Source organism: Vipera berus (genome assembly GCF_964194415.1).
Source record: "Vipera berus genome assembly, chromosome: 2".
NCBI lineage: Eukaryota > Metazoa > Chordata > Lepidosauria > Squamata > Viperidae > Vipera > Vipera berus.
In genome coordinates this window covers 289799477-289823475 of record NC_138203.1, presented here as the reverse complement: position 1 = coordinate 289823475, position 23999 = coordinate 289799477, and the positions used below count along the sequence as shown (strand labels likewise).

General features: G+C 52.7%; 2 protein-coding genes across 3 annotated transcripts; both read right to left on the bottom strand.

The window, feature by feature from the left end:
- Positions 1 to 2585: 2585 nt before the first annotated feature.
- LOC308664660 (H-2 class II histocompatibility antigen, E-S beta chain-like) lies at positions 2586 to 12640 on the bottom strand. The gene is made up of 6 exons (XM_081322098.1): positions 12499 to 12640; positions 10852 to 11124; positions 6955 to 7236; positions 6678 to 6791; positions 3408 to 3431; positions 2586 to 2969 (listed from the first exon to the last, which is right to left on the bottom strand). Exons 1-6 carry the CDS (start codon positions 12581 to 12583, stop codon positions 2956 to 2958), a joined length of 792 nt encoding a protein of 263 aa, XP_081178224.1. The 5' UTR covers positions 12584 to 12640; the 3' UTR covers positions 2586 to 2955.
- A 4109-nt stretch (positions 12641 to 16749) lies between these two features.
- Positions 16750 to 23528, bottom strand: LOC308662219 (rano class II histocompatibility antigen, A beta chain-like). 2 transcript variants are annotated; one of them, XM_081317786.1, is made up of 6 exons: positions 23407 to 23528; positions 20475 to 20747; positions 18167 to 18448; positions 17889 to 18002; positions 17626 to 17649; positions 16750 to 17124 (listed from the first exon to the last, which is right to left on the bottom strand). In XM_081317786.1, the coding sequence occupies exons 1-6, from the start codon at positions 23489 to 23491 to the stop codon at positions 17111 to 17113; spliced, it is 792 nt and encodes a 263-aa protein (XP_081173912.1). In that variant the 5' UTR covers positions 23492 to 23528; the 3' UTR covers positions 16750 to 17110. The 2 variants fall into 2 exon arrangements, with proteins under 2 accessions (XP_081173912.1, XP_081173911.1); XM_081317785.1 differs by lacking the exon at positions 23407 to 23528 and adding an exon at positions 22063 to 22232.
- Between the last annotated feature and the right edge of the window lie 471 nt (positions 23529 to 23999).

Sequence of the window (23999 nt, the reverse complement as noted above, 5' to 3'; positions counted from 1 at the left end):
TCTATTCTATTCTATTCTATTCTATTCTATTTTTCAATCAATCAATTCTATTATATTGTATTGTATTCTAATTTTGCAATCAATTTGTTCTATTCTTCAATCAATTTATCCTATCCTATCCTATCCTATCCTATCCTATCCTATCCTATCCTATCCTATCCTATCCTATCCTATCCTATCCTATCCTATCCTATCCTATCCTAGTTCATAAAAATAGCCCTCAATTTACAACCGCAATGGAACCCAACATTTTGGTCACTAGTTAAGTGAATTTAAATCCCATTTTATGATCTTTCCGGCCACAGTCGTTAAGTGAACCTGTGCCGTCGTTAAGTGAGTAACATTGTTGTTAAGTGAATCCAGCTTCCCCAGGGAAGTTTGCTTGTCAGAAGGTGGCAAATGGGGGTCACGCGAAGCCCCCGGGATGCCACCGTCATAAATACCAGTCAGTTACCAGGTGTCTGAATTTTGATCATGTGGTGACCGCGGGGAGGCTGCGACGGTCGTTAAGTGTGAAAAACGGTTGTAAGTCACTTCTTTTGTGCCCGAGTTCTTTTTGGCCCCAAATTTCAAAAATCTGTCATCCACAGCAAAGAGGCTTTGTTCAGGCACATTTTTTTTTTGAAAAAGGAACAGTTAACGAATATTAAAAGAGACATTTATCACTTGAGGAGAAACTCTCCGGGCAGGAGGGGGTCCCCAGAGCAGGAGGGGGGAGGGAGGGGAGGGGCTCCCCCCACCGCACCACAGTTGTGTCTACACAGCCAGTCGCACAAAGGGGGTCCCAGATCCAGGCAGCCTCTGATCAGAGCAGAACTCCTCTCCTCTTTTCATGTCTCCCCAGCGAGATTTGGATTTTCTCTTGAGTTCTTCCTGCCCCCCCAGCCCTCAACATCCCCCCACACGCACACACAAACACAGAGAGGCCCTTTGTGTGTTTCCCCAACCCCCAAGAGCTGGAGAAGGGCTGGAGTTTCGCTTCCCCCCCCTCCGCCCCCGGACAGAAGCGCTGGGCTCCCCCGAAGCGGAACCGAGGAACCGGCCCTGATCCAGCAGGCAACAAGCCAGGATTCTTCCCCGGGGAAGCTGTCCTGCTCCGCCCCGTGGCTGAGTCTCTGGGTGGGGCAGCCCCTGCCTTTTCTCCCCCTCGGGAAGAGGCTGGGGGGCCCCTCCCGACCCCCGAGGAGACCCCGGACAGCCCAGGAAAGAAACGATGGAGGGTTGGAGAAATGTCCGCGGAGGCCCAAAGACTCCGATTCCCCCCCTTCAGATGTTAGGGGGAGACTCGGCTCTCTAAGGGGGGGCTCTGATGGGTGGGAAAGAGAGGAAAAGGGGGACCAGCATGGAAGGGGAGGGGCTCAGTTTCAGTGGGGAAGACTTGGAGGAGGGGGATGGGGAGGGTCCCCCCCAGAGCAAGAGGGGGAACTTTGGCAACTTTACCTCCTGTGGACTCAGGATCCAGTCGTCCGCCCAGGTGGGGGGATCCTCAAACTGTGGAAGAAACCTTGTTCTCCGGGTCTCCCCTGCCCAGAGGGAGGGGTCTTTGGGCCCCAAGGCAGGAAGGGCTGTGGGGGGGCAGTGGGCAGTCCTGGAAAAGACCTATGGGGTGACTGAAGCCCCACCACCACCTGCACCCCAGATTCCAACCATCTCTGCTGCTTCTTTGAGGGGGGTTCTCTCTGTGTGTGTGTGTTGTGGGTGCATATGTGTCCTGAGACAACAATATTTTGGGAGGACCGAGTTTGCCCCATTTTCCCCTGTCCCCCAGGTGGGAAGCTCTCTGCCCTCCCCAAATCTCTGAAATGACCCATTTCCAGGGTCCTTCCCTAAGAGGGGGAGCCATTTATCTGGGGGGAGGGAGGCCATTTAAAGGCTGTTATGGAAGCTGCTGACCGGGGGGGGTCCCCACAACTCCCGAGGCCCACCAGAGCTGACAGTCTCCCACAGGGGCCCTTGAGGGATGGGTGAAGGTGGCTTTTCCCTGGTCTGAATGCAGCTGAGGTCAGAGGTCAGGAGGGCCCTTCCCTGGTCACACGTGTTGTCTCAATGTGGCCACATCTTGATCCCCCTCCCATGTCCTAGAGACAAAGGGAATTGTAGTCCTTGCCCTCCCCAAAGGAACTCCCCAAAGTTTAGCCCTCATCAGCCAGAATCTCAGCCCCAAAAAGGGAGGGGGGATGGAGGGAGACGTTGGGGGGCAAAATGGGGCAGGACCCTCCAGTGCTGAAGAAACAGCTCAAATGGCTGGGTGAGTGTGAGGGGAGTCTCAAGTGCCCCCCAATGGCTCCCCACAAGTGCTTGGGGAGGACCGTGGCCGATGGCATCCTGGTCCTCAAAAGTGGGCTTGAAGGGAAACAGAACAAAGGGGGGTATGAGTAGGAGGGGGGGTCCTGCCTCTTCCCCTCCCTGGATCCACCCACCCTCCTCCCGAACCAGTTCTGGCTTCAGACCCTAAGTTGCCAGGATCATCAATCCAGAGGCAGTGGAGGCCTCAATCTAGGGAGGGGGAGGGGAGAATGGAGGACCACCCTGGAGGGGCAGCAAAGAGGAGGAGGAAGAGGAAGGAAGGAGGAATTCCAGGGTTCTCCTACAATGTTTATTCTTTTACATCAAAGCAAAGGGAAGGGAAGGGATTCGGAGGAAGAGTAATGCAGATGAAGCTGCTGTGGATTCAAAGCAGGGAGAGATTTGGGTGTCTGGAATGACAGGCAGGCCCAGAGTCCTCGGGGTCAGTCTAGATGGTCTCCACCCCTCCCTCCCAAGAAAGGGAGGCCCTGAAAGAAAGATGGGGGGGGCCTCTCAGCAGGAGAAGCTCCAGGCTGCCTTTCTCCTCCTCTCTCTAATCTAAAATCTTGAGCCTCCATTTTTCAGAGGTTGCAAAAAAGCCAGAAATTCATCAGCTACTGGAAAAAAAAGAATTTCCTTTCCCATCAGGAAGCAGGAAGGACGGCAGGATTAATTCATGAGGGCTGTAGAGAAAAAGAGAAGGGGAGAAAATGAGAATATAAAGTGAAACCTTCAGTGTAAATAACTTATTATTCCTCTCTATAAGCCCCCCCCAGACAGACCCACACTGCAGGGGGGTGGTTGATAGGCAGGGGCGGAATGAGGGAAAATCTCCCATCCCCACCCCCATTTCAGGGAGGAAAAGGATGCAAAGGACCAGCAATTCATTTCCCGGGACTTATGGAATTTTCCCCAAATGGTCAATATTTTACTATTTGTGGTGTGTCTGTATTTCTTTTTGATTCCAATGCATTTTCAGGTCTCTCTAAGGAAACGCTGCCCAAAATATCAAAAATTTGTGTTATCCACAGCAAGTAGGTTCTGTTCAGATACATATTTTTTTAAAAAAGGAACAATTAACGAATGTTAAAGAAACATCTACAACTTGAGGAGAAACTCACCTGCAGGAGGCTGGATGGGAATTGCTGGAAGGAGAAAAAGAGCCAATCAGAATTCTTCATGGGCTGGAGGACTCAGGGGGTCCCCCTCCCCATCGATAGCCCATAATAGGATGCAGGATGCTCACTTATACAGCAGACTCTCAAAGAACAGAATTTCCCAAGCAAATTTCCAATAATTTAATTTTTAATTTAATTTATTAATATTTCTATACCGCCCTTCTCCCGAAGGACTCAGGGCGGTGTACAGGGCAAGAATAAAACAGAAGTTACAAAAATTAAAAAATAATTAAATACATGCCCATAAAAACAGTTAATACATTAATAAAAACCCCAATAAAATGATAATAAAAACCCCACCAATCCCCCCTCAGGCCAGGCCGGCTTGTTCGAACAAGTATGTTTTCAGATCGCGGCGAAAGGAGCGCAGATCGGGTGCCATCCGGAGCTCAACCGGTAACTGGTTCCATAGCTCCGGGGCGCCCACAGAGAAAGATCTCCCCCTGGGGGCCACCAATCTACATTCTCTGACCGGTGGCACCCTGAGGAGTCCCTCTCTGTGGGAACGCACAGGGCGGAGGGAAGTTGACGCCGGCAGCAGGTGTTCCCTAAGGTACTCCGGACCCCTGCCATGTAGGGCTTTAAACACCATTACTAGTACCTTGAATCTCACCCGGAAGACAACTGGCAACCAATGCAGCTCACGGAGCAGAGGTGTGACATGGGAGTATCGGGAAACTCCCAACACAACTCTCGCGGCTGCATTCTGTGCCAGTTGGAGCTTCCGGGTGGTCCTCAAGGGCAGCCCCATGTAGAGAGCGTTGCAGTAGTCTAGTCGAGAGGTCACGAGCGCGTGAGTGACCGTGCATAAATCATCCCGGCTTAGATAGGGCCGCAACTGGCGCACCAGGCGAACCTGGGCGAAAGCCCCCCTAGTCACGGCTCCTATGTGGTCCTCCAGAGTGAGCCGTGAATCTAGGAGGACTCCCAAGTTGCGAGCCCTATCTACGGGGGGTAATAGTTCACCTCCCATAACGAGAGATGGAATGTCCGAATAGACCTGGGATGAAGGTATGCAAAGCCACTCGGTCTTGTCGGGGTTGAGTTGAAGTCTGTTCCTCCCCATCCAGACCCGAACCGCCTCCAGGCAACGGGACATCACGGCGAGGGCATCACTGGGGTGGTTTGGGGTCGAAAAGAAAAGTTGGGTATCATCAGCATACTGATGATACCCAACTCCAAAACCACGAATGATCTCACCCAGCGGTTTCATATAGATGTTGAACAGGAGAGGTGAGAGGACCGACCCCTGAGGGACTCCACAAATGAGAGACCTCGCGGTCGACCTCTGCCCTCCTGCCAACACCGACTGCGAACGTCCCTGGAGATAGGAGGAGAACCACTGTAAAACCGTGCCTCCCACTCCCAATCCCCTGAGACGCCGCAGCAGGATACCATGGTCGATGGTATCGAAAGCCGCTGAGAGGTCTAATAGGACCAGAACAGAGGAATGCCCCCTGTCCCGAGCCCTCCAGAGATCATTCACCAGCGCGACCAATGCCGTCTCCATGCTGTACCCGGGCCTGAAACCCGATTGGCACGGGTCTAGATAATTCGCTTCATCCAGGACCAGAGGGAGCTGATGTGCCACCACACTCTCAACAACCTTCGCAAGAAAGCGAAGGTTGGAGACAGGACGAAAGTTGTTCAATACAGCTGGGTCCAAGGCAGGCTTCTTGAGGAGGGGCCTCACCACCGCCTCTTTCAAGACGGCGGGGAAGCTACCCTCACTCAAAGAAGCCGATATAACTGCCTGGAACCAGCTGCGTGTCCTCTCCCGGGCTGCATAGACCAGCCAGGAAGGGCACGGGTCCAATAAACATGTGGTGGTGCTCAGCCTCCCCATGATCCTGTCCACTTCCTCCGGAGTCACAGAATCAAACTCCTCCCAGGTGATATCGACAAGACCGCCCGTGTCCTGCTCGACAGACTCTGCCCAGTCAGAGTCCAGACCGGTCCGAATCCGAGCGATTTTGTCCGACAGATGCTGGTTAAACTCCTCGGCACGACCCTGCAAGGGATCCTCCCTCACCTCCTGATTCAGGAGGGAGCGAGTCACCCTAAACAGGGCGGCCGGGCGATTATCTGCGGACGCGATAAGGGTGGCGAAGTGGTTAGACCTCGCCTCCCTTATCGCAGCGAGATAAGACCTAATATAGGTTCTTAACCGCAATCGGTCGGATTCGGATCGGCTGGATCTCCAACCGCTCTCTAGGCCCCGTCTCCGACGCTTCATCTCCCGGAGCTCCGCGGAAAACCATGGAGCTCGACGGGATCTGCACCGGGTCAGGGGCCGCAGGGGTACAACTCGGTCAAGCGCCTCAGTGGCTGCCCTTTCCCAGGCTTCCACTAAGGCGTCTGCCGAGCTGTGAGCAAGGGAGGCAGGTGGGGACCCCAGCGCCGCCTGGAACCTCTGGGGATCCATTAAGCGTCTGGGGCGGTACCATCTAATTGGTTCCACACACCCACGGCGGGGGGTGGCAAAACGGAAGACCAGCCGCAGGAGATGATGATCGGTCCATGACAGGGGCATAACAATTGGGGAGCCCCCACCAAGATCATCTAACCACCGTCCAGATAAGAAAACTAGGTCAAGGGTGTGGCCTCCCTGATGAGTCGGTCCCGAAATTACTTGCGTCAGGTCCATGGCCGTCATGGAAGCCATGAACTCCCGAGCCAACTCAGATGATCCTCCCAGAGATGGTAGATTGAAGTCCCCCAAAACTATAAGTTTCGGGAACTCAATCACCAACCCAGAGAGGACATCGAGGAGCTCAGGCAGGGCTGCTGCTGCGTGACTAGGCGAAAGGTACACCAGCAGCAAGCCCAACTGCGCGCCAGGGCCGCATCTCAAAAAGAGAGACTCACACCCGACTATCTGAGGAACGGTGGCCTCCCGTGGACACAAGGTCTCCCTCATAACAACAGCCACTCCCCCACCCCTACCCTGAGCACGAGGCCGGTGTAGCACCCGGAAACCTGGTGGGCAAAGATCAACCAGAGGGATACCGCCCTCTGGGCCCAACCAAGTTTCCGTGATGCAAGCCAGGTCCGCCTGCTCACCCTCGACCAAATCACGGACGAGAAGAGCTTTATTAGCGACAGACCTGGCGTTCAAGTACACCAGCCGGAGCTAAGACCCTCCTTGCCATCTGAGAGGTCCCCCCCGGATGGTCCCCTCCCCACAACCTCTCATCCAGCCCCCAGACTCACCTTTCTTGCTCTTCAGGTAGAGGGAGAGCCCCGTGGCAAAGAAGATCACCCCGATCAGGGCGCCCATAATCCCCGTCCAGAGTTTGCTCCTGGCCGAGTTGGAGGATCGGTGCTCTGGGGAAGGAGAAGGAGGCTCCCCTGAGCAGGAGGATCAGGGCTAGCTTCCCCCTCCCCCAGGAGGGTCCATCCCGGCTCCCCCCACAGGGAGGGTCTCTCCCCCCCTCTCAGGGCAGGAAGGGGTCCACAGAGCAGGAGGGGAGGGAGGGGAGGGGCTCACCCCACTGGACGGTGATGGGGGCTTCCAGGCTGGCGTGCTCCACCTGGCAGGTGTAGACGTCCCCCCGCTGGGGCTGGGTCTCCAGCATCACCTGGAGCTGGTAGGTCCAGTCTCCGTTCTGGAGCTCCTCCCCGAAGGCCACGCCCTCCTCCTCCGGCCGCCCGTTCTTCAGCCAGCGGACCTCGATCTCCACGGGGTAGAAGCCCCTCATGGTGCAGAGGAGGATGGTGTGGGGGGAAGCTGGGTCCAGCTTGGTGGAGGAGATGGAGACGGTGGGCTTGGCTGGAGGGGAGAAGGGGGAGGAGAGACACCGGGGAGACACAAAGAGGACCCAGAACGGGAGACCAAGTTGGTTAGTTCAGGCCAAGATCCCTTTTCACTCCTTAAAATATTATTTGTTTGAAGTCATTTCCAAAGCAAATTGCAGCAAGAAATTAAAGGGGATCCTGGAAGATGGAAAAACATAAATCCTTTTAGGGCCTCCCTTTTTCCCTGCTTTTGAGGCGCTGACTTTTAAAACTCCACAAAAATTAAAAGCATCATTAGGTTAGAATGATTAGAAATAAAAAGCATTTTTTATTATTATTATTTCACAGCTCCCCAAAGTAGGGCTTGTTTCCCAAAAGCAGAGGCCTCTGTTCATTATTTACTTTATTTAGCTTATTCCATTTGTTTTGAATGTCGATAGAATTAGTCTAGGGTGAAGCTAATCACGTACCCAGAGGCTTGACTGCCTGGACTTATTGATGGGGTTCGGTTCAAGACGCCTTATCTGAAAATAGGGCGGTTACTTCCGCGTAGGGCCATGATCTGCTGACGTAATCAACACCACGTGGGTTTCTTTACTTTGATGACGTCACTGATCAAAAGGGCTGATAATTTTCATTAAAAAAGGTAAACACTATAACTACTTTCATAGATCCACTCCAGCTCAGAGACCTTTTGCTAACCACGTTTTTCTCCCTTGAGGAATTCTCTTACGAACAGCTAATAATTATATCATGTTTAAGAACATGCAATTTTTAAAGGTTTGGTTATTTGCAATTCAATCCTGGGATCTGGTCAGGATTTTTTTTATGAACAGTGAATTATCCCCCTGGGTTTGCAGGGAAGAATTTAGGTGTAAGAATGAATTCCAGACTGAATATGCAGAGAACAAAATCTGTGTCGCTTCCCCTTAAATATTCCATAATTTCCAGAAGGAGCAAATTCCCAGCGTCTCCCTGTAAAATGCCTTTTTCTCTTGGGATCTGGCAGTTTTCCTCTTGTGGAAGAAAGATCTTATTTAATTCTTTGGTAGCGTATTATTTTTGCAGACCCCGGCAACAAGAAATGGCAACAACTGCAGATGAAACATTGGTTTTGCACAATGAAACCTTATCGGTTGATAGAAATATATAAGTTTTTTTTTAATATAAACAAATAAAACTAGAACAAGAAACGTAGGCAATTTGCCAGGAATCTGGAACAGGGAACTAAACAATCTGAGGCTTCAGGGCCGAAGGAATCCCCGAAATTCAGTTCTGATGTTTGTGGGTGTTTTTTGGATCTTTGCCCCCAAATGAGGAACCTTCCCAGGTAGGACAAGAGAAGCGATTCGGCTGCAGGTGAAGCCGAGTCTGTGACCGAAAAGGGGGTCTCAAGGGGGGATTTTCTCCCAGACCCCCAAAACTGGATGAACAAATGACTCTGAATAAAGAATAAAAAGAACAAAATGATGGACGGGGCACAGCAGACGAAACTTCCCTAATTCCCTTTTCCAGACCTTTGGAAGTTCACTTTTTATCCTAAAATCCCAAAGGCCCCAGAGGGGAAGGGAGCCCCCCCATTCCAGAAAGGGGGTGAAAATGGGGTCTGGGGCTTCGCTTGGGGGGCGCAGAGGAGGAGGCAGCCGTGGGGCCGGTCAGCATCCCGAAGCCCTCCCCCTTTTAATAATTTTTTTATTACTGGATTTTAATCATCCTTGCCTTTTAAATCTTAAATTATATATACTATTTTGGTGGTTTTATATTTTATGTGTGTGCCATGCAAAGTCCCTCTGTGTGTGAGAGAGACAGTTTTAAAAGTTGATACGGGAGGAATAAAACACACAGATACTTTCAAAGCCACCTTACAAGGAATCTACTTCTTTTAGATGGGAAAGAATAAAGAAGAAAATCTATACGAAGCTACCTGAATGGCTTTCAACAATGGAAGCTTTTGCTTACCCAAATTTAATTCAAAGTCGTTGACTTATAAAGGTATCTTGGATAACGAAGGGAAATTGAAAGATAGAGAAAATTTACAGCGACAAGGTATTGATTTAGCATGGTGGCCATATTTGCACATTCAAAAGAGATAAAGAGAACAGAATTCCATAAAGAACAGACAGGATTCAATCAAAGATTGTTAAAAACAGATGAAAACTTGATTAGGAAACTCTATAGATTTCTGCTCAATTTAAAGATGGAAGAAGAACAAGTGAAAGAAACAATGATAACTTGGGCAAAAAACTGTGGATATTCTACAGACTTGGAAGACTGGCAGAAACTATGGGATAGAAATATCAGATCGACTAAAGCAGTCTCAGATAAAGGAAACTTGTATAAAATGTTTTATAGATGGCATATGACACCAGTAAGATTAGCGAAAATGTTTTAAAACACTTCAAATAATTTCTGGAAATGTAAGCAAAGGCCAGGTACTTACTATCACATCTGGTGGACAGGCCTTAAAGCAAAAAGGTTTGGGGTCAAAACACAGACATGGTTGGAAAAGATGACTAAAGACAGATAGAATTTAAGCCAGAATTGGTTTTGTTAGGAATATTAGGACCTAATTATGAGAAGGAGAATGAATATTTAATATTGCATGTACTGACAGCAGCGAGAATAGCATTTGCCCAAAGGTGCAAAAATGAAAACTTATCATCTGAAGAGGTTTTAATTAAGAAAATCTTAGAATGTGGAGAAATGGATAGATTGACGTTAGAGATTAAAGAGAAAGAAGATTCAGTTTATTATAGAACATGGGATAATTTTTACCAACGGTTAGGAAAATGAACTAGCGAGAAATGAATGTGATATATGCTATCTTGAATGTATATTAGTAGGAAGAATGACATGTATTGGGTAACTGATACTGTTTTTGATTTATCTTTTATTACATTCTCTACAGTATTACTATATTAACTATTGTTAATTGAACATACGTACCCAGACAATAGCCTGTTTGCTAAAGAGAGAAAATGTTTTTGGGGGATAATCCCAATGTTGATCTCATCCCCACCCTAAACCCTAATCCCTAACCCGATCCTATTTTATCCCTAACCCTATAAAATTCAATAAAATCCTTTATTAAAAAAGTTGATGTCAATCAATAAATATTATTGATTTACCGTATTCATATAAAATATATTTAAATATTAAACAGCATACAGATTATATTGAAATCTATCTACCTACTGGGCAAGAGACAGACCTTGCTGGATTCCTCCCCCCAGAAAAATATAATATTTTGTATAATATTCAGGAAAGAATTTTTTTGGACCTCGGGAAGAGAAGGAAGATTGTGGGACGATAGGAGAGGAATACGGTATATTTCTTCCCTCCTTTTGCATGTTTCATTGTCATCGTTGTAGAATTTCTAACATTTTAAGGGTAATTTATTTTTTACACATTTTTATTTAGGGGTGATGTTATAATGGTACCCCCTCCAGATCCGCGCTTTGAGGGAGGGAGGGGGCGGCTTAGGAGGATCAATAAATATCAATAAATACCAATGAGTAAATTTCCTAGATTGGAGAGCAAAGAATAAATAAGGGGCAAATCTTTATCTGGGAGATCCCTAATCAATGAAATAAAAGGGGGGAGTCCCCGCATTCACCCCCCCCCATGGAACTCCCCCTTCCCCACTCACCTCTCCGGCCAACCACGGAATTGCTCTGGGAAACCTCGTAGTTGTTTCGGCAGAAGCGATTCACTTCGGCCTTCGTGTACTGCAGGAGCTGCTTATTCCTGTTCCAATACTCCGCGTCCACCTTCCCCAACGGCGTGACGGCCTCGAACTCCCCGCGGGCGCTGTCGAAACGGACGAACTCCTCCCGGTCGTAGAACTGGCTGTACAGGAGCCTCACCTGCTGCGTCCCGTTGAGGAAGTGGCACTCGGACTTCTCCTGGTAGAGGAAATGGGCTGCGGGGAGGAGGAGGGGGGGCGTCAGGAGAGACTCCGGGGCCCATGGTCCCCAGCGGCTACCGGAGGAGGGGCCCACGTGGGGAGGGGGAGGGGCGGGAGACCTGCTGCGAGGGACTGCCGGAAGACGCCCCCTGGAGGAGGGAGGGGGAACCGTCGGTCCCAGCGGGACTCCCCCTTCTTGGGGGGGTCTGGAGGGGGGGTCTGGAGGGGGGGAAATGAGGGAGGGGGGAAAGAGCTTCCATCTCCCCAGGGTGGGAAAAGGCAGGCAGAAGTTCAGCCGGTCCAGCCCTCCCTCTGTCTGCAGGGAACGCTGGATCCCGGGGGGGGGCTCTTCCCTCCCCAAACCGGCAGGAAGTATAGGGGCAGAGAAGAGACCCCCCCCCCCGGCTGAGGGAAAATAATATCCAAACTTCTCTCTCCCTCTTCCTTTTGGGAGCACAGTAAGGATACCCACACCCATGCTCCTCGGCTCTCCCCCCCCCCCGGCCTTCAAGCCCCGCCTTCCCTTTCCCCACCCTCACCCCCATCTTCAGCCCCACAAGCTCCCTTTGGACGCTTTTCGAGGCCTCTCTTCTCTCCCCCTGAAACTTCCCTCCTACTAGCTGCCTTTGCGTGATTTGGGGGTTCAGCCCTCTCTCCTGTCCCCCTGCAGCCCCCCCAGACCGTCTGAAAGGGAGGGGCTCCAGCCCCCTTCGCTAAAGGGATAGTTTTGGGGAGCCAATTTAGGGGAGCAATTCAGACATCCCCCCCCCGAATATCCTTCTCCCTCAGTTTCCCCCTCCCCTCCAGGTCCCGATTCAGCAATGGGGGATTATGGGGGTGGGGGGTTCTGGGTCTCCTCCCCAAATTCAGAGTCTCCCCCCAGAATGAATCCAAGCTCAACTCTTCCCTCCCCCTTAAAAAAATGGAGATTCGGAAGAAAAGCTGAGGTTGCAAAAATCCTTTTGCCAAAAAGCGTCTTTTTTCTTAGACTCTTTGCTGGCCTTTGTGGATTCAGCTCTGAAAGTGCCTCAGTTTCCCCCTTTCGATTTCGCTTTCCGTCTCCTTCCTCTTTCGGTGCCAGAAACTTCGGGGCTCAGGCGCTAATTCGGGGTCCGCAAGGTCCCCCTCCCACCCAGCCACGGGAGGGGGGGCGAGAGAGGGGGTCCGACTGCCTCTTATCCCACCTTGGCTGCCTTCCCGCGACCCCTCTCCGTCCTTCTGAGGGAGGGGGCGGAGACCACGCGGAGATCCAGGCTCCTGCAGGCTCCCGCCTCTCTTGCCCTCCACCCCTTTCCCCACTTCTGGGGTCCCCCCCTTTCTTTCTCTCCCTGCCCAGGAGCACTGACGGCCCCTCTCATACTCCTCCCCCCCGCCCAGCCCCCTCCTTACCGGGGGTCTCCTTCCCCGCTTCGCGTCCGGGGATCCGGGCCAGCGCCCCCACCAGCAACAAAAGGGGGACCCCAACGGAGCCCATGGATGCTCCCCACAAGCGCCCCCAAAGGGAGGGGAGAGAGACGCGGAGGCTCCCAGCCCAGAGGCGGAATCGGGGGGTCTGGCTTGGGGGGAGGGGGCGGTTTCCTCGGACTTCGTAACCGGGAGGGACCAATAGAAATTCTCCCTTCTGCATCGTCATCGGTCTCCGGGCAGAGTCTGCCTGAGTTCATCCACAAGAGGAGATAGAGCGAAGCCGAGAGAGAAGCGGAGAAAGTTGGGGGAGGGGAATCCCTTCAGTCTGGGGGGGCTGCATTTTAGGGGGGCGTTTCCTGCCAGATCCGGAGGGACACCCCCCCTCTGGGATGGAAGGAAAGTAATATCCATGCTTCTCTCTCCGTCTTCCTTTTGGGAGCACAATAAGGATACCCACACCCATGCTCCTGGGCTCTCCCCCCCTTCCAGCCCCCCCTTCCCTTTTCCTCCCCTCGCTCCCCTCTTCAGCCCCACAAGCTGCCTCTGGATGCGTTTCGAGGCCTCTGTCCTGTTCCCCCCCGCCCAAATAGAGCCCCCTGCAGCCCCCCAAGACTGTCTCAAAGGGAGGGGCTCCAGACCCCCTCACTAAAGGGAGAGTTTTGGGGAGCCAATTTAGGGGAGCTATTCAGACCGCCCCAATATCCTTCCACAACCTTCTTTTTGAAGACCTCCAGGGATGGAGAACCCCCCCCCCCACCCCAATTCCAGGTTCCATTGGTTCTCACGGCCAGGAGATCCCTCCCGATCCCTTCCAGGTCGGATCCCCCTCGGAGGCTCCGGACGGTCCCAACTTCCCTCCCAGGCTGACCGACCTTCTCCGGGCTTCGCCTTCGGTCAGCGGGGGGCGATCCCTAGCGAGGTTGCCCCCCCCCTCCGGGATCTGCCTGTGAGATCCTAAAGGCAGCGAGGGAGATCCCAAGAGCGGGAGTGGGTCTCCAGTTGGTCTCCTCCTCCAGGAAGGGCCGCGACTGGATCATCTGCTTCCCCCTCCAAGAAAGGCAGCCGGGACCCCCCCTTCCTCCCCTTCCCCCCCTTCCCCCCCCCGCTCCTTTCCCGGCAGAAGCCCGGAATCCGGGAATCTCCCCCGATGGATCCGCGGCTCTTCCTGGCTCAGCCCGGCCCGATCCTCCGCTTCAGGCGCAGCTTTTCCTCCCGAGGGGAAATTCTGAGTGGGTTTTCCTCCACAACCCTCTCCGGCTTCCGTGTGTGTGTTCGTGCAAAGCTTCTTTTGAACAGAAATATCTCAGCTTTTCCCGCCTTCCCAGATTTCTCCTCTTAATTCGGAATAAACATTAACGAACTCCCTGACACGAAGACTTTGAGGAAAGAGAAGGTGGATTATTAAAGGCCGGTGAAAGGATTGAAGCTCAATCAGCCTTACAAACAATTTACATTATGAGCAGGATAGAGGCTCAATTCCTGCCCTTGGCTGCGTGCCAATGAATTCAACCTTTTGACTGGCAGGAAGGGAATTTTAGGGGAAAAGGAATCAGCCCCGGGACTCGGTCCTCAGGATCAACAGACTCGGAGGTTAACTCCGTTCTTCCGGATGGGAGTGGAAGGAAACGTTTTGCCCAAAGAGGAGAAGAATAAAATCCCCGTGGACAGGATGGATGAGAGGATCTGATCGGAGCTTCTTCCTTGGAAAAGTTCTCAGCGTTGAAGGAGGAGGGATGGACGGAGAGTTTATTGCAGGAAACGATGGATTTGTAATTTATAACGTCCTGCAATTTTAATAGAAATTCTGTGGACTTCGGTAATCCGTCGCCTTCAAGTATAGGATTACAGGCTTCACCATCAATGTCTGAAAGCCTTTCTCTGCCCCCCCCACAACTATCCCCCCCCCAAAAAAAGACTTCCTGTTTCTTCTGTTTCCCTACATCAATGGAAAACATTTTTTTTCTAGTCTTCTGTGGAGATTCGGGGTTGTGGCGAGTTACGCAAAGGCGGGTCAGGCAGATCCTCAATTCCCGACTCTCTTCAAAAGAGCTTTGGGGGGGTCCAGAGGGGGCCTGAATCCTTTCCGGGAATGGGGGGAGGGGGCTGGAGGGGGTCAAACTCCCCCCCGGCCCAGCACCAGCCCCGGCAGCCCAGAGCCGGGTCCCTCCCCCCCCCCGCAGCCGAAGGAGGCGGCAGAGTCCGAATCTGCCCCCCAGTTGTGTATCTGGACACAGCCAGTCGCACAAAGTCTGTCCCGGATCCAGGCAGCCTCGGGGGGGGGGCATCACTCATCTGACCCAGGCAGAACCTCTGGGCTCCTTTCATGCTCCCCCCCCAGCAAATATTGTGAATTTCCCCGAGTTCTCCCTGCCACTCCCAGCCCTACACAAACACACAAACACAGCAACTCTTTTCCACAACCTCCGAAGAGGCGCTTGAGTCCCGCTTCCGACCCCCCGACCCCCCCTCCGCCCCTGGCCTGAAGCGCTGGGCTCCCCCGAAGCGGAACCGGGAAACCGGCCCTGATCCAGCAGGCAACAAGCCAGGATTCTTCCCCGGGGCAGCTGTCCTGCTCCGCCCCATGGCTGAGTCTCCGGGTGGGGCGGCCCCCTCGGTCTTCTGCCTCCCCCACCCCGGAAGAGGCTGAGGGGCCCCTCCTGACCCCCGAGGAGACCCCGGACAGCCCAGGGAAGAAACAACGGAGGGTTGGAGAAACGTCCCCGGAGGCCCAAAGGACGCAAAGGCTCCGATTCTCCCCCTTCAGACGTTACAGGGAGACTCAGCTCTGGGGGGGGGGCACTGATGGGTGGGAGAGGAAAAGGAGGACCAGCATGGAAGGGGAGGGGCTCAGTTGCAGTGGGGGGGGGATCCTGAGGGCAGAATTGGAGGAGGGGGAACTATGGCAACTTTACCTCCTCTGGAGTCAGGATTGAGTCTTCCGCCCTGGACATGAAGGGGGCCTGGGGGGCCCTCAAACTGTAGAAAAAACCTTGTTCTCCGGGTCTCCCCTGCCCAGAGGGAGGGGGCTTCAGGCCCAAAGGCAGGAAGGGCTGTGGGGCGGCAGTGGGGCCAGGTGGGCAGTCCTGGAAAAGTCCTATGGGGTGACTGAAGCCCCCCCACACCTACTTCCACCTCCTCTGCTGCTTCTTTGAGGGGGTCTCTGTGTGTGTGTGTGTGTGTGTGTGTGTTGTGGGTGCAGGTGTGTGCTGAGACACCAATATTTTGGGAGAGTTGAGTTTGCCCCATTTTCCCCTCAATGCCCCCCCCCCCCCGCCCACCAGACGGGAAGCTCTCTGCCCTCCCCACATCTGTGAAATCACCCCTTTTCAGGGTCCTTCCCTCAGAGGAGGAGCCATTTATTTGGGGGGAAGGAGGCCATTGAAAGGCTGTGACAGAAGCTGCTGACTGGGGGGGTCCCAAAACTCCCAAAGCCTCCCAGAGCCAACAGCCTCCCACAGGGGCCCTTGAGGGGCGGGTGAAGGCGGCTTTCCCCTGGTCTGAATGCAGCTGAGGTCAGAGGTCAGGAGGGCCCTTCCCTGGTCACGCGTGTTGTCTGAATGTAGCCACATCTTGACACCCCTCCCCCTACTTCCTAGAGAAAAGGGGATTTCTAGTCCTCGCCCTGCCCAGCAGCTGGATGAGTTGGAGTTCATCTGGAGGGGGCTGTTCATACAGAGTTGATAGAATGTGAAAGAAGTTGGAAGGGACCTTGGAGGTCATGTAGTCCAACCCCCTGCTTGAGCAGAGGGAACCCTTTACCATTTATACCATCATGCAGGAGAGTCTGTACCATGAGAGCCCCAAAAAGGGAGGGGGGAAGGGAGGGAGGCGTTGGGAGGCAAAATGGGGCAGGAGCCTCCAGTGCTGAAGAAATGGCTGAAATGGCTTGGGGAGTGTAGGGGGAGTCACAGATGCCCCCCGAATGGCTCCCCACAAGTGCTTGGGGAGGACCGTGGCTGATGGCATCCTAGTCCTCAAAATTGGGCTTGAGGGGAAGCAGAGCAAGGGGGGGTGAGTAGGAGGGGGGGTCCTGCACCTTCCCCTCCCTGAATCTGGCCACCCTCCTCCCAAACCAGTTCTGACTTCAGACCCAAAGCTGCCGGGATGGTCTATGCAGAGGCAGGGGAGACCTCAATCTGGAGAGAGGGAGGGGAGAAGGGAGGACCCACCTTGAGGGGGAGGAAAGAGGAGGAGGAAGAGGAAGGAAGGAGGAATTCCAGAGTTTTCCTACAATGTTTATTCTTTTACATCAAAGCGAAGGGAAGGGAAGGGATTCGGAGGAAGAGAGATGCAGATGAAGCTGCTGTGGATTCAAAGCAGGGAGAGATTTGGGTGTCTGGAATGACAGGCAGGCCCAGAGTCCCCGGGGTCAGTCTAGATGGTCTCCACCCCTCCCTCCCAAGAAAGGGAAGCCCTGAAAGAAAGATGGGGGGGGCTCTCAACAGGAAAAGCTCCAGGCTGCCCTTCTCCTCCTCTCCCTAATCTAAAATCTTGAGCCTCCATTTTTCAGAGGTTGCAAAAAAGCCAGAAATTCATCAGCTACAGAAAAAAAAAGAATTTTCTTTCCCATCAGGAAGCAGGAAGGATGCCAGGATTAATTCATGAGGGCTGTAGAGAAAAAGAGATGGGGAGAAAATGAGAATATAAAGTGAAACCTTCAGTGTAAATAACTTATTATTCCTCTCTATCAGCCCCCCCCAACACAGACTCACACTGCAGGGGGGGTGGTTGAAATGCAGGGGCGGAATGAGGGAAAATCTCCCCCCCCACCCCCATTTCAGGAAGGAAAAGGATGCAAAGGACCAGCAATTCATTTCCCGGGACTTATGGAATTTTCCCCAAATGACATAATTGCGGCACTTAATCAAAAGAGGAGTCTTCCCCGCCCACCACGTTGGAAAAAACCTGGTCAATATTTTACTATTTGTGGTGTGTCTGTATTTGTTTTTGATTCCAATGCATTTTCAGGTCTCTGTAAGGAAACGCTGCACAAAATTTCAAAAATTTGTTGTATGCACAGCAAGGAGGTTTTGTTCAGGCACATTTTTTTTTAAAAAGGAACAATTAATGAATGTTAAAGAAACATCTGTAACTTGAGGAGAAACTCACCTGCAGGAGGCTGGATGGGAATTGCTGGAAGGAGAAAAAGAGCCAATCAGAGCCCTTCATGGGCTGGAGGACTCAGGGGGTCCCCCTCCCCATCGATAGCCCATAATAGGTTGCAGGATGCTCCCTTATACAGCAGACCCTCCAAGAACAGAATTTCCCAAGCAAATGTCCAAGGGGGCCTCCTTGCCCTCTGCTAAGCTTGCTGAGAGCCCCCCCCCCGATGGACCCCTCCCCACAACCTCTCATCCAGCCCCCAGACTCACCTTTCTTGCTCTTCAGGTAGAGGGAGAGCCCCGTGGCAAAGAAGATCACCCCAATCAGGGCGCCCATAATCCCCGTCCAGAGTTTGCTCCTGGCTGAGTTGGAGGATCGGGGCTCTGGGGAAGGAGAAGGAACCTCCCCTGAGCAGGAGGATCAGGGCCAGCTTCCCCCTCCCCCAGGAGGGTCCATCTTCGCTTCCCCCACAGGGAGGGTCTCTCCTTCCCTTCTCAGGGCAGGAGGGGGTCCCCAGAGCAGGAGGGGACGGAGGGGAGGGGCTCACCCCACTGGATGGTGATGGGGGCCTCCAGGCTGGCGTGCCCCACCTGGCAGGTGTAGACGTCCCCCCGCTGGGGCTGGGTCTCCAGCATCACCTGGAGCTGGTAGGTCCAGTCTCCGTTCTGGAGCTCCTCCCCGAAGGCCACGCCCTCCTCCTCCGGCCGCCCGTTCTTCAGCCAGCGGACCTCGATCTCCACGGGGTAGAAGCCCCTCGCGGTGCAGAGGAGGATGGTGTGGGGGGAAGCTGGGTCCAGCTTGGTGGAGGAGATGGAGACGGTGGGCTTGGCTGGGGGGGGGGAGGAGGGACACGGGGGGGGAGACACAGGAGGGAACAGAACAAAGCAAATTGCAGCAAGAAATAAATTAAATTATCACTTGATTTTACTGATTCCTGCCTTTTAAATCTTAAATTATATATACTATTTTGGTGGTTTTATATTTTATGTGTGTGCCATGCAAAGTCCCTCTGGGAGAGAGAGAGATGGTTTTAAAAGTTGATACGGGAGGAATAAAACACAGAGATATTTTCAAAGCCACCTTACAAGGAATCTACTTCTTTGAGATGGGAAAGAATAAAGAATAAAGAAGAAAATCTATACGAAGCTACCTTGAATGGCTTTCAACAATGGAAGCTTTTGCTTACCCAAATTTAATTCATTATGACAAAGTCGTTGACTTATAAAGATATCTTGGATAACGGAGGGAAATTGAAAGATAGAGAAGATTTACAACGACAAGGTATTGATTTAGCATGGTGGCCATATTTGCAAATTCAAAAGAGATAAAGAGAACAGGATTCCATAAAGAACAGACAGGATTCAATCAAAGATTGTTAAAAACAGATGAAAACTTGATTAGGAAACTATAGATTTCTGCTCAATTTAAAGATGGAAGAAGAACAAGTAAAAGAAACAATGATAACGTGGGCAAAAAACTTTGGATATTCTACAGACTTGGAAGACTGGCAGAAACTGTGGGATAGAAATATCAGGTTGACTAAACCAGCCTCATATAAAGAAAACTTGTATAAAATGTTTTACAGATGGCATATGACACCAGTAAGATTACCGAAAATGTTTAAAAACACTTCAAATAATTTCTGGAAATGTAAGCAAAGGCCAGGTACTTACTATCACATCTGGTGGACAGGCCTTAAAGCAAAAAGGTTTGGGGTTAAAACACAGACATGGTTGGAAAAGATGAGTAAAGACAGAATTTAAGCCAGAATTGGTTTTGTTAGGAATATTAGGACCTAATTATGAGAAGGAGAATGAATATTTAATATTGCATGTACTGACAGCAGCGAGAATAGCATTTGCCCAATGCTGGAAAAATGAAAACTTATCAACTGAAGAGGTTTTAATTAAGAAAATCTTAGAATGTGGAGAAATGGATAGATTGACGTTAGAGATTAAAGAGAAAGAAGATTCAGTTTATTATAGAACATGGGATCATTTTTACCAACGGTTAGGAAAATGAACTAGCGAGAAATGAATGTGATATGTTATATTGAATGTATAATAGTAGGAAGAATGAAATGTATTGAGTAACTGATACTGTTTTTGATTTATCGTTTATTACATTCTCTACGGATATCTATTACTATATTAACTATTGTTAATTGAACGTATGTACCCAGACAATAGCCTGTTTGCTAAAGATAGAAAATGTTATTGGGGGATAATCCCAATGTTGACCCCAACCCCACCCTAAACCCTAATCCCTAACCCCATCCTATTTTATCCCTAACGCTATAAAATTCAATAAAGTCCTTTATAAAAAAAAGTTGATAAGTCAATCAATAAATATTATTGATTTATTCATATAAAATATATTGAAATACTATATAGCATACAGATTATATTGAAATCTATCTACCTACTGGGCAAGAGAGAGACCTTGCTGGATTCCTCCCCCCCCCCCCAGAAAAATATAATATTTTGTATCATATTCCGGAAAGAGGTTTTTTGGACCTGGGGAAGAGAAGGAAGATCGTGGGACGAAAGGGAAGGAGAGGAATATATTTCTTCCCTTTTGCTTGTTTAATTGTCATCGTTGTAGAATTTCTAACATTTTAAGGGTAATTTATTTTTTACACATTTTTATTTAGGGGTGATGTTATAATCGCACCCCCTCCAGAATCCCGCTTTGAGGGAGGGAGGGGGCAAATTAGGAGGATCAATAAATAGATGTGAGAGCAGAGAATAAAAAATGGGCAAATCTTTCTCTGGGAGATCCCTAATCAATGAAATGAAACGGGGGGGGAGTCTCCCCATTCCCCCCCCCCATGGAACTCCCCCTCCCCCACTCACCTCTCCGGCCAACCATGGAACCTCTCCGGAGACCCTCGTAGTTGTGTCGGCAGAGGCGATTCACTTCGGCCTTCTTGGCCTGCAGGAGCTGCTTATCCCTGTTCAAAGCCTCCGCATCCTCCTTCCCCAACGCCGTGACGGCCTCGAACTCCCCGCGGGCGCTGTCGAAGCGGAGAAACTCCTCCCGGTCGTAGATCTCCCGGTACAGGTACCGCACCTGCTGCGTCCCGTTGAGGAAGCGGCACTCGCCCTTAAACTGGTAAAGGAAATGGGCTGCGGGGAGGGGGGAGCAGCGTCAGGAGTGACTCCGGCGCCCATGGTTCCCAGCGGCTACCGGAGGAGAGGCCCACGTGGGGAAGGGGAGGGATTGCCGGAAGGCGCCCCCTGCAGGAGGGAGGGGGAACCGTCGGTCCCAGCGAGATTCCCCCTTGGTGGGGGGGGTCTGGAGGGGAGGGGGAAATGAGGGAGGGGGGGAAAAAGCTTCCATCTCCCCAGGTGGGAAAAGGCAGGCAGAAGTTCAGCCGGTCCAGCCCTCCCTCTGTCTGCAGGGAACGCTGGATCCCGAGGGGGGGCTCTTTCCCCCCCCCAAACCTGCAGGAAATATGGGGGGGAACAGACCCCCCCTCTGGGCTGGAGGGAAAATAATACCCAAACTTCTCTCTCCCTCTTCCTTTTGGGAGCACAATAAGGATACCCAGACCCATGCTCCTGGGCTCTCCCCTCCTTTCCAGCCCCACTTTCTCTTCCTTCACCCCCGCCCCATCTTAAGCCCCACAAGCTGCCTTTGGATGCTTTTCCAGGCCTCTTTTCTCTCCCCCTCCCAAAAGACCCCCTGCAGCCCCCCCCAGGCCACCTGAAAGGGAGGGGCTCCAGCCCCCTTCACTAAAGGGGGGGTTTGGAGGACCAACTCAGACCCCCCCAATATCCCTCCCAAGAGAAGCGGAGAAGGGGAGGGAGGGGAAGATTTTCAGTCTTTGGGGCTGCAACTTCAGGGGGGTCTTCAGGATGTGTGTGGACTTCATTTTGTGGCTTGGGGGGCTGGGGATCCTGGGGAGAAGAGAACCCCCAGATTCCCTAGATATACCCCAAATTTTCTTTTTTTCCCCTGCAACTTCCCTCCTACTAGCTGCCTTTGCGTGATTTGGGGGTTCAGCCCTCTCTCCTGTCCCCCTGCAGCCCCCCCAAGACCGTCTGAAAGGGACGGTGTCCAGCCCCCTTCGCTAAAGGGAGAGTTTTGGGGAGCCAATTTAGGGGAGCAATTCAGACATCCCCCCGAATATCCTTCTCCCTCAGTTCCCCCCTCCCCTCCAGGTCCCGATTCAGCAATGGGGGGATGTGGGGTGGGGGGTTCTGGGTCTCCTCCCCAAATTCAGAGTCTCCCCCCAGAAGGAATCCAAACTCAACTCTTCCCTCCCCTTTAAAAAAATGCTGAGAGGGAGGGATGGAGACCACGGGGAGATCCAGGCTCCTGCTGGCTCCCGCCTCTCTTGCCCTCGACCCCTTCTCCCACTTCTGGGGTCCCAGCCCCATTCCTCGCCCCCAGAAACACTGATGGCCCCTCTCCTCCCCCCGCCCAGCCCCTCCTTACCGGGGGTCTCCTTCCCCGCTTCGCTTCCGGGGATCCGGGCCAGCGCCCCCACCAGCAACAAAAGGGGGACCCCAACGGAGCCCATGGATGCTCCCCACAAGCGCCCCCAAAGGGAGGGGAGAGAGACGGAGGCTCCCAGCCCAGAGGCGGAATCGGGGGGTCTGGCTTGGGGGGAGGGGCGGTTTCCTCGGACTTCGGGATTGGGAGGGGCCAGGAAAGCGGAGCGACCAATGGGATTTTCCCTGTCTGCAGCGTCATCGGTCTCCGGGCAGAGTCTGCCTGAGTTCATCCACAAGAGGAGATAGTGCGAAGCCGAGAGAGAAGCGGAGAAAGTTGGGGGAGGGGAATCCCTTCAGTCTGGGGGGACTGCATTTTAGGGGGGCGTTTCCTGCCAGCTCCAGAGCGACCCCCCCTCTGGGATGGAAGGAAAGTAATATCCATGCTTCTCTCTCCCTCTTCCTTTCGGGGGCATAAGAGGCGGGGGTCATAATAAGGAAACCCACACCCATGCTCCTGGGCTCTCCCCCCCTTCCAGCCCCTCCTTCCCTTTTCCTCCCCTCGCTTTCATCTTCAGCCCCACAAGCTGCGTCTCGATTCTTTTCGAGGCCTCTTTCCTGTCCCCCCCCCCCCGCCCAAGTAGAGACTCCTGCAGCCCCCCAAGACCGTCTCAAAAGGAGGGGCTCCAGACCCCCTCATTAAAGGGAGAGTTTTGGGGAGCCAATTTAGGGGAGCAATTCAGACCCCCCCAAATATCCTTCTCCTTCAGTTCCCCCCTCGCCTCCAGGTCCCAATTCAGCAACGGGGGAATATGGGGTGGGGGGTTCTGGGTCTCCCCCCAGAAGGAATCCAAGCTCAACTCTTCCCTCCCCTTTAAAAAATGGAGATTTAGAAGAAAAACTGAGGTTGCAAAAATCCTTTTGCCAAAAAGCATCTTTTTTCTTAGACTCTTTGCTGGCCTTTGTGGATTCAGCTCTGAAAGTGCCTCAGTTTCCCCCTTTCGCTTTCGCTTTCTGTCTCCTTCCTCTTTCGGTGCCAGAAACTTCGGGGCTCAGGCGCTAATTCGGGGTCCGCAAGGTCCCCCTCCCAACTAGCCACGGGGGGGGGCGAGAGAGGGGGTCCAGCTGTCTCTTATCCCACCTGGGCTGCCTTCCCGCGACCCCTCTGCGTCCTTCTGAGGGAGGGGGCGGAGACCACGCGGAGATCGAGGCTCCTGCAGGCTCCCGCCTCTCTTGCCCTCCACCCCTTTCCCCACTGCTGGGGTCCCCCCTTTCTTTCTCTCCCTGCCCAGGAGCACTGACGGCCCCTCTCAACCTCCCCCCCACCCCCTCCGAGCCCCCTCCTTACCGGGGGTCTCCTTCCCCGCTTCTCTTCCGGGGATCCGGGCCAGCGCCCCCACCAGCAACAAAAGAGGGACCCCAACGGAGCCCATGGATGCTCCCCACAAGCGCCCCCAAAGGGAGGGGAGAGAGACGGAGGCTCCCAGCCCAGAGGCGGAATCGGGGGGTCTGGCTTGGGGGGAGGGGCGGTTTCATCGGACTTCGGGATTGGGAGGGGCCAGGAAAGCGGAGGGACCAATGGGAATTCTCCCGTCTGCATCGTCATCGGTCTCCGGGCAGAGTCTGCCTGAGTTCATCCACAAGAGGAGATAGTGCGAAGCGGAGAAAATTGGGGGAATCCCTTCAGTCTGGGGGGGCTGAATTTTAGGGGGGCGTTTCCTGCCAGATCCGGAGGGACCCCCACTCTGGGATGGAAGGAAAGTAATATCCATGCTTCTCTCTCCCTCTTCCTTTTGGGAGCACAATAAGGACACCCACACCCATGCTCCTGGGCTCTCCCCCCCTTCCAGCCCTCCCTTCCCTTTTCCTCCCCTCGCTTTCATCTTCAGCCCCACAAGCTGCCTCTGGATGCTTTTCGAGGCCTCTGTCCTGTTCCCCCCC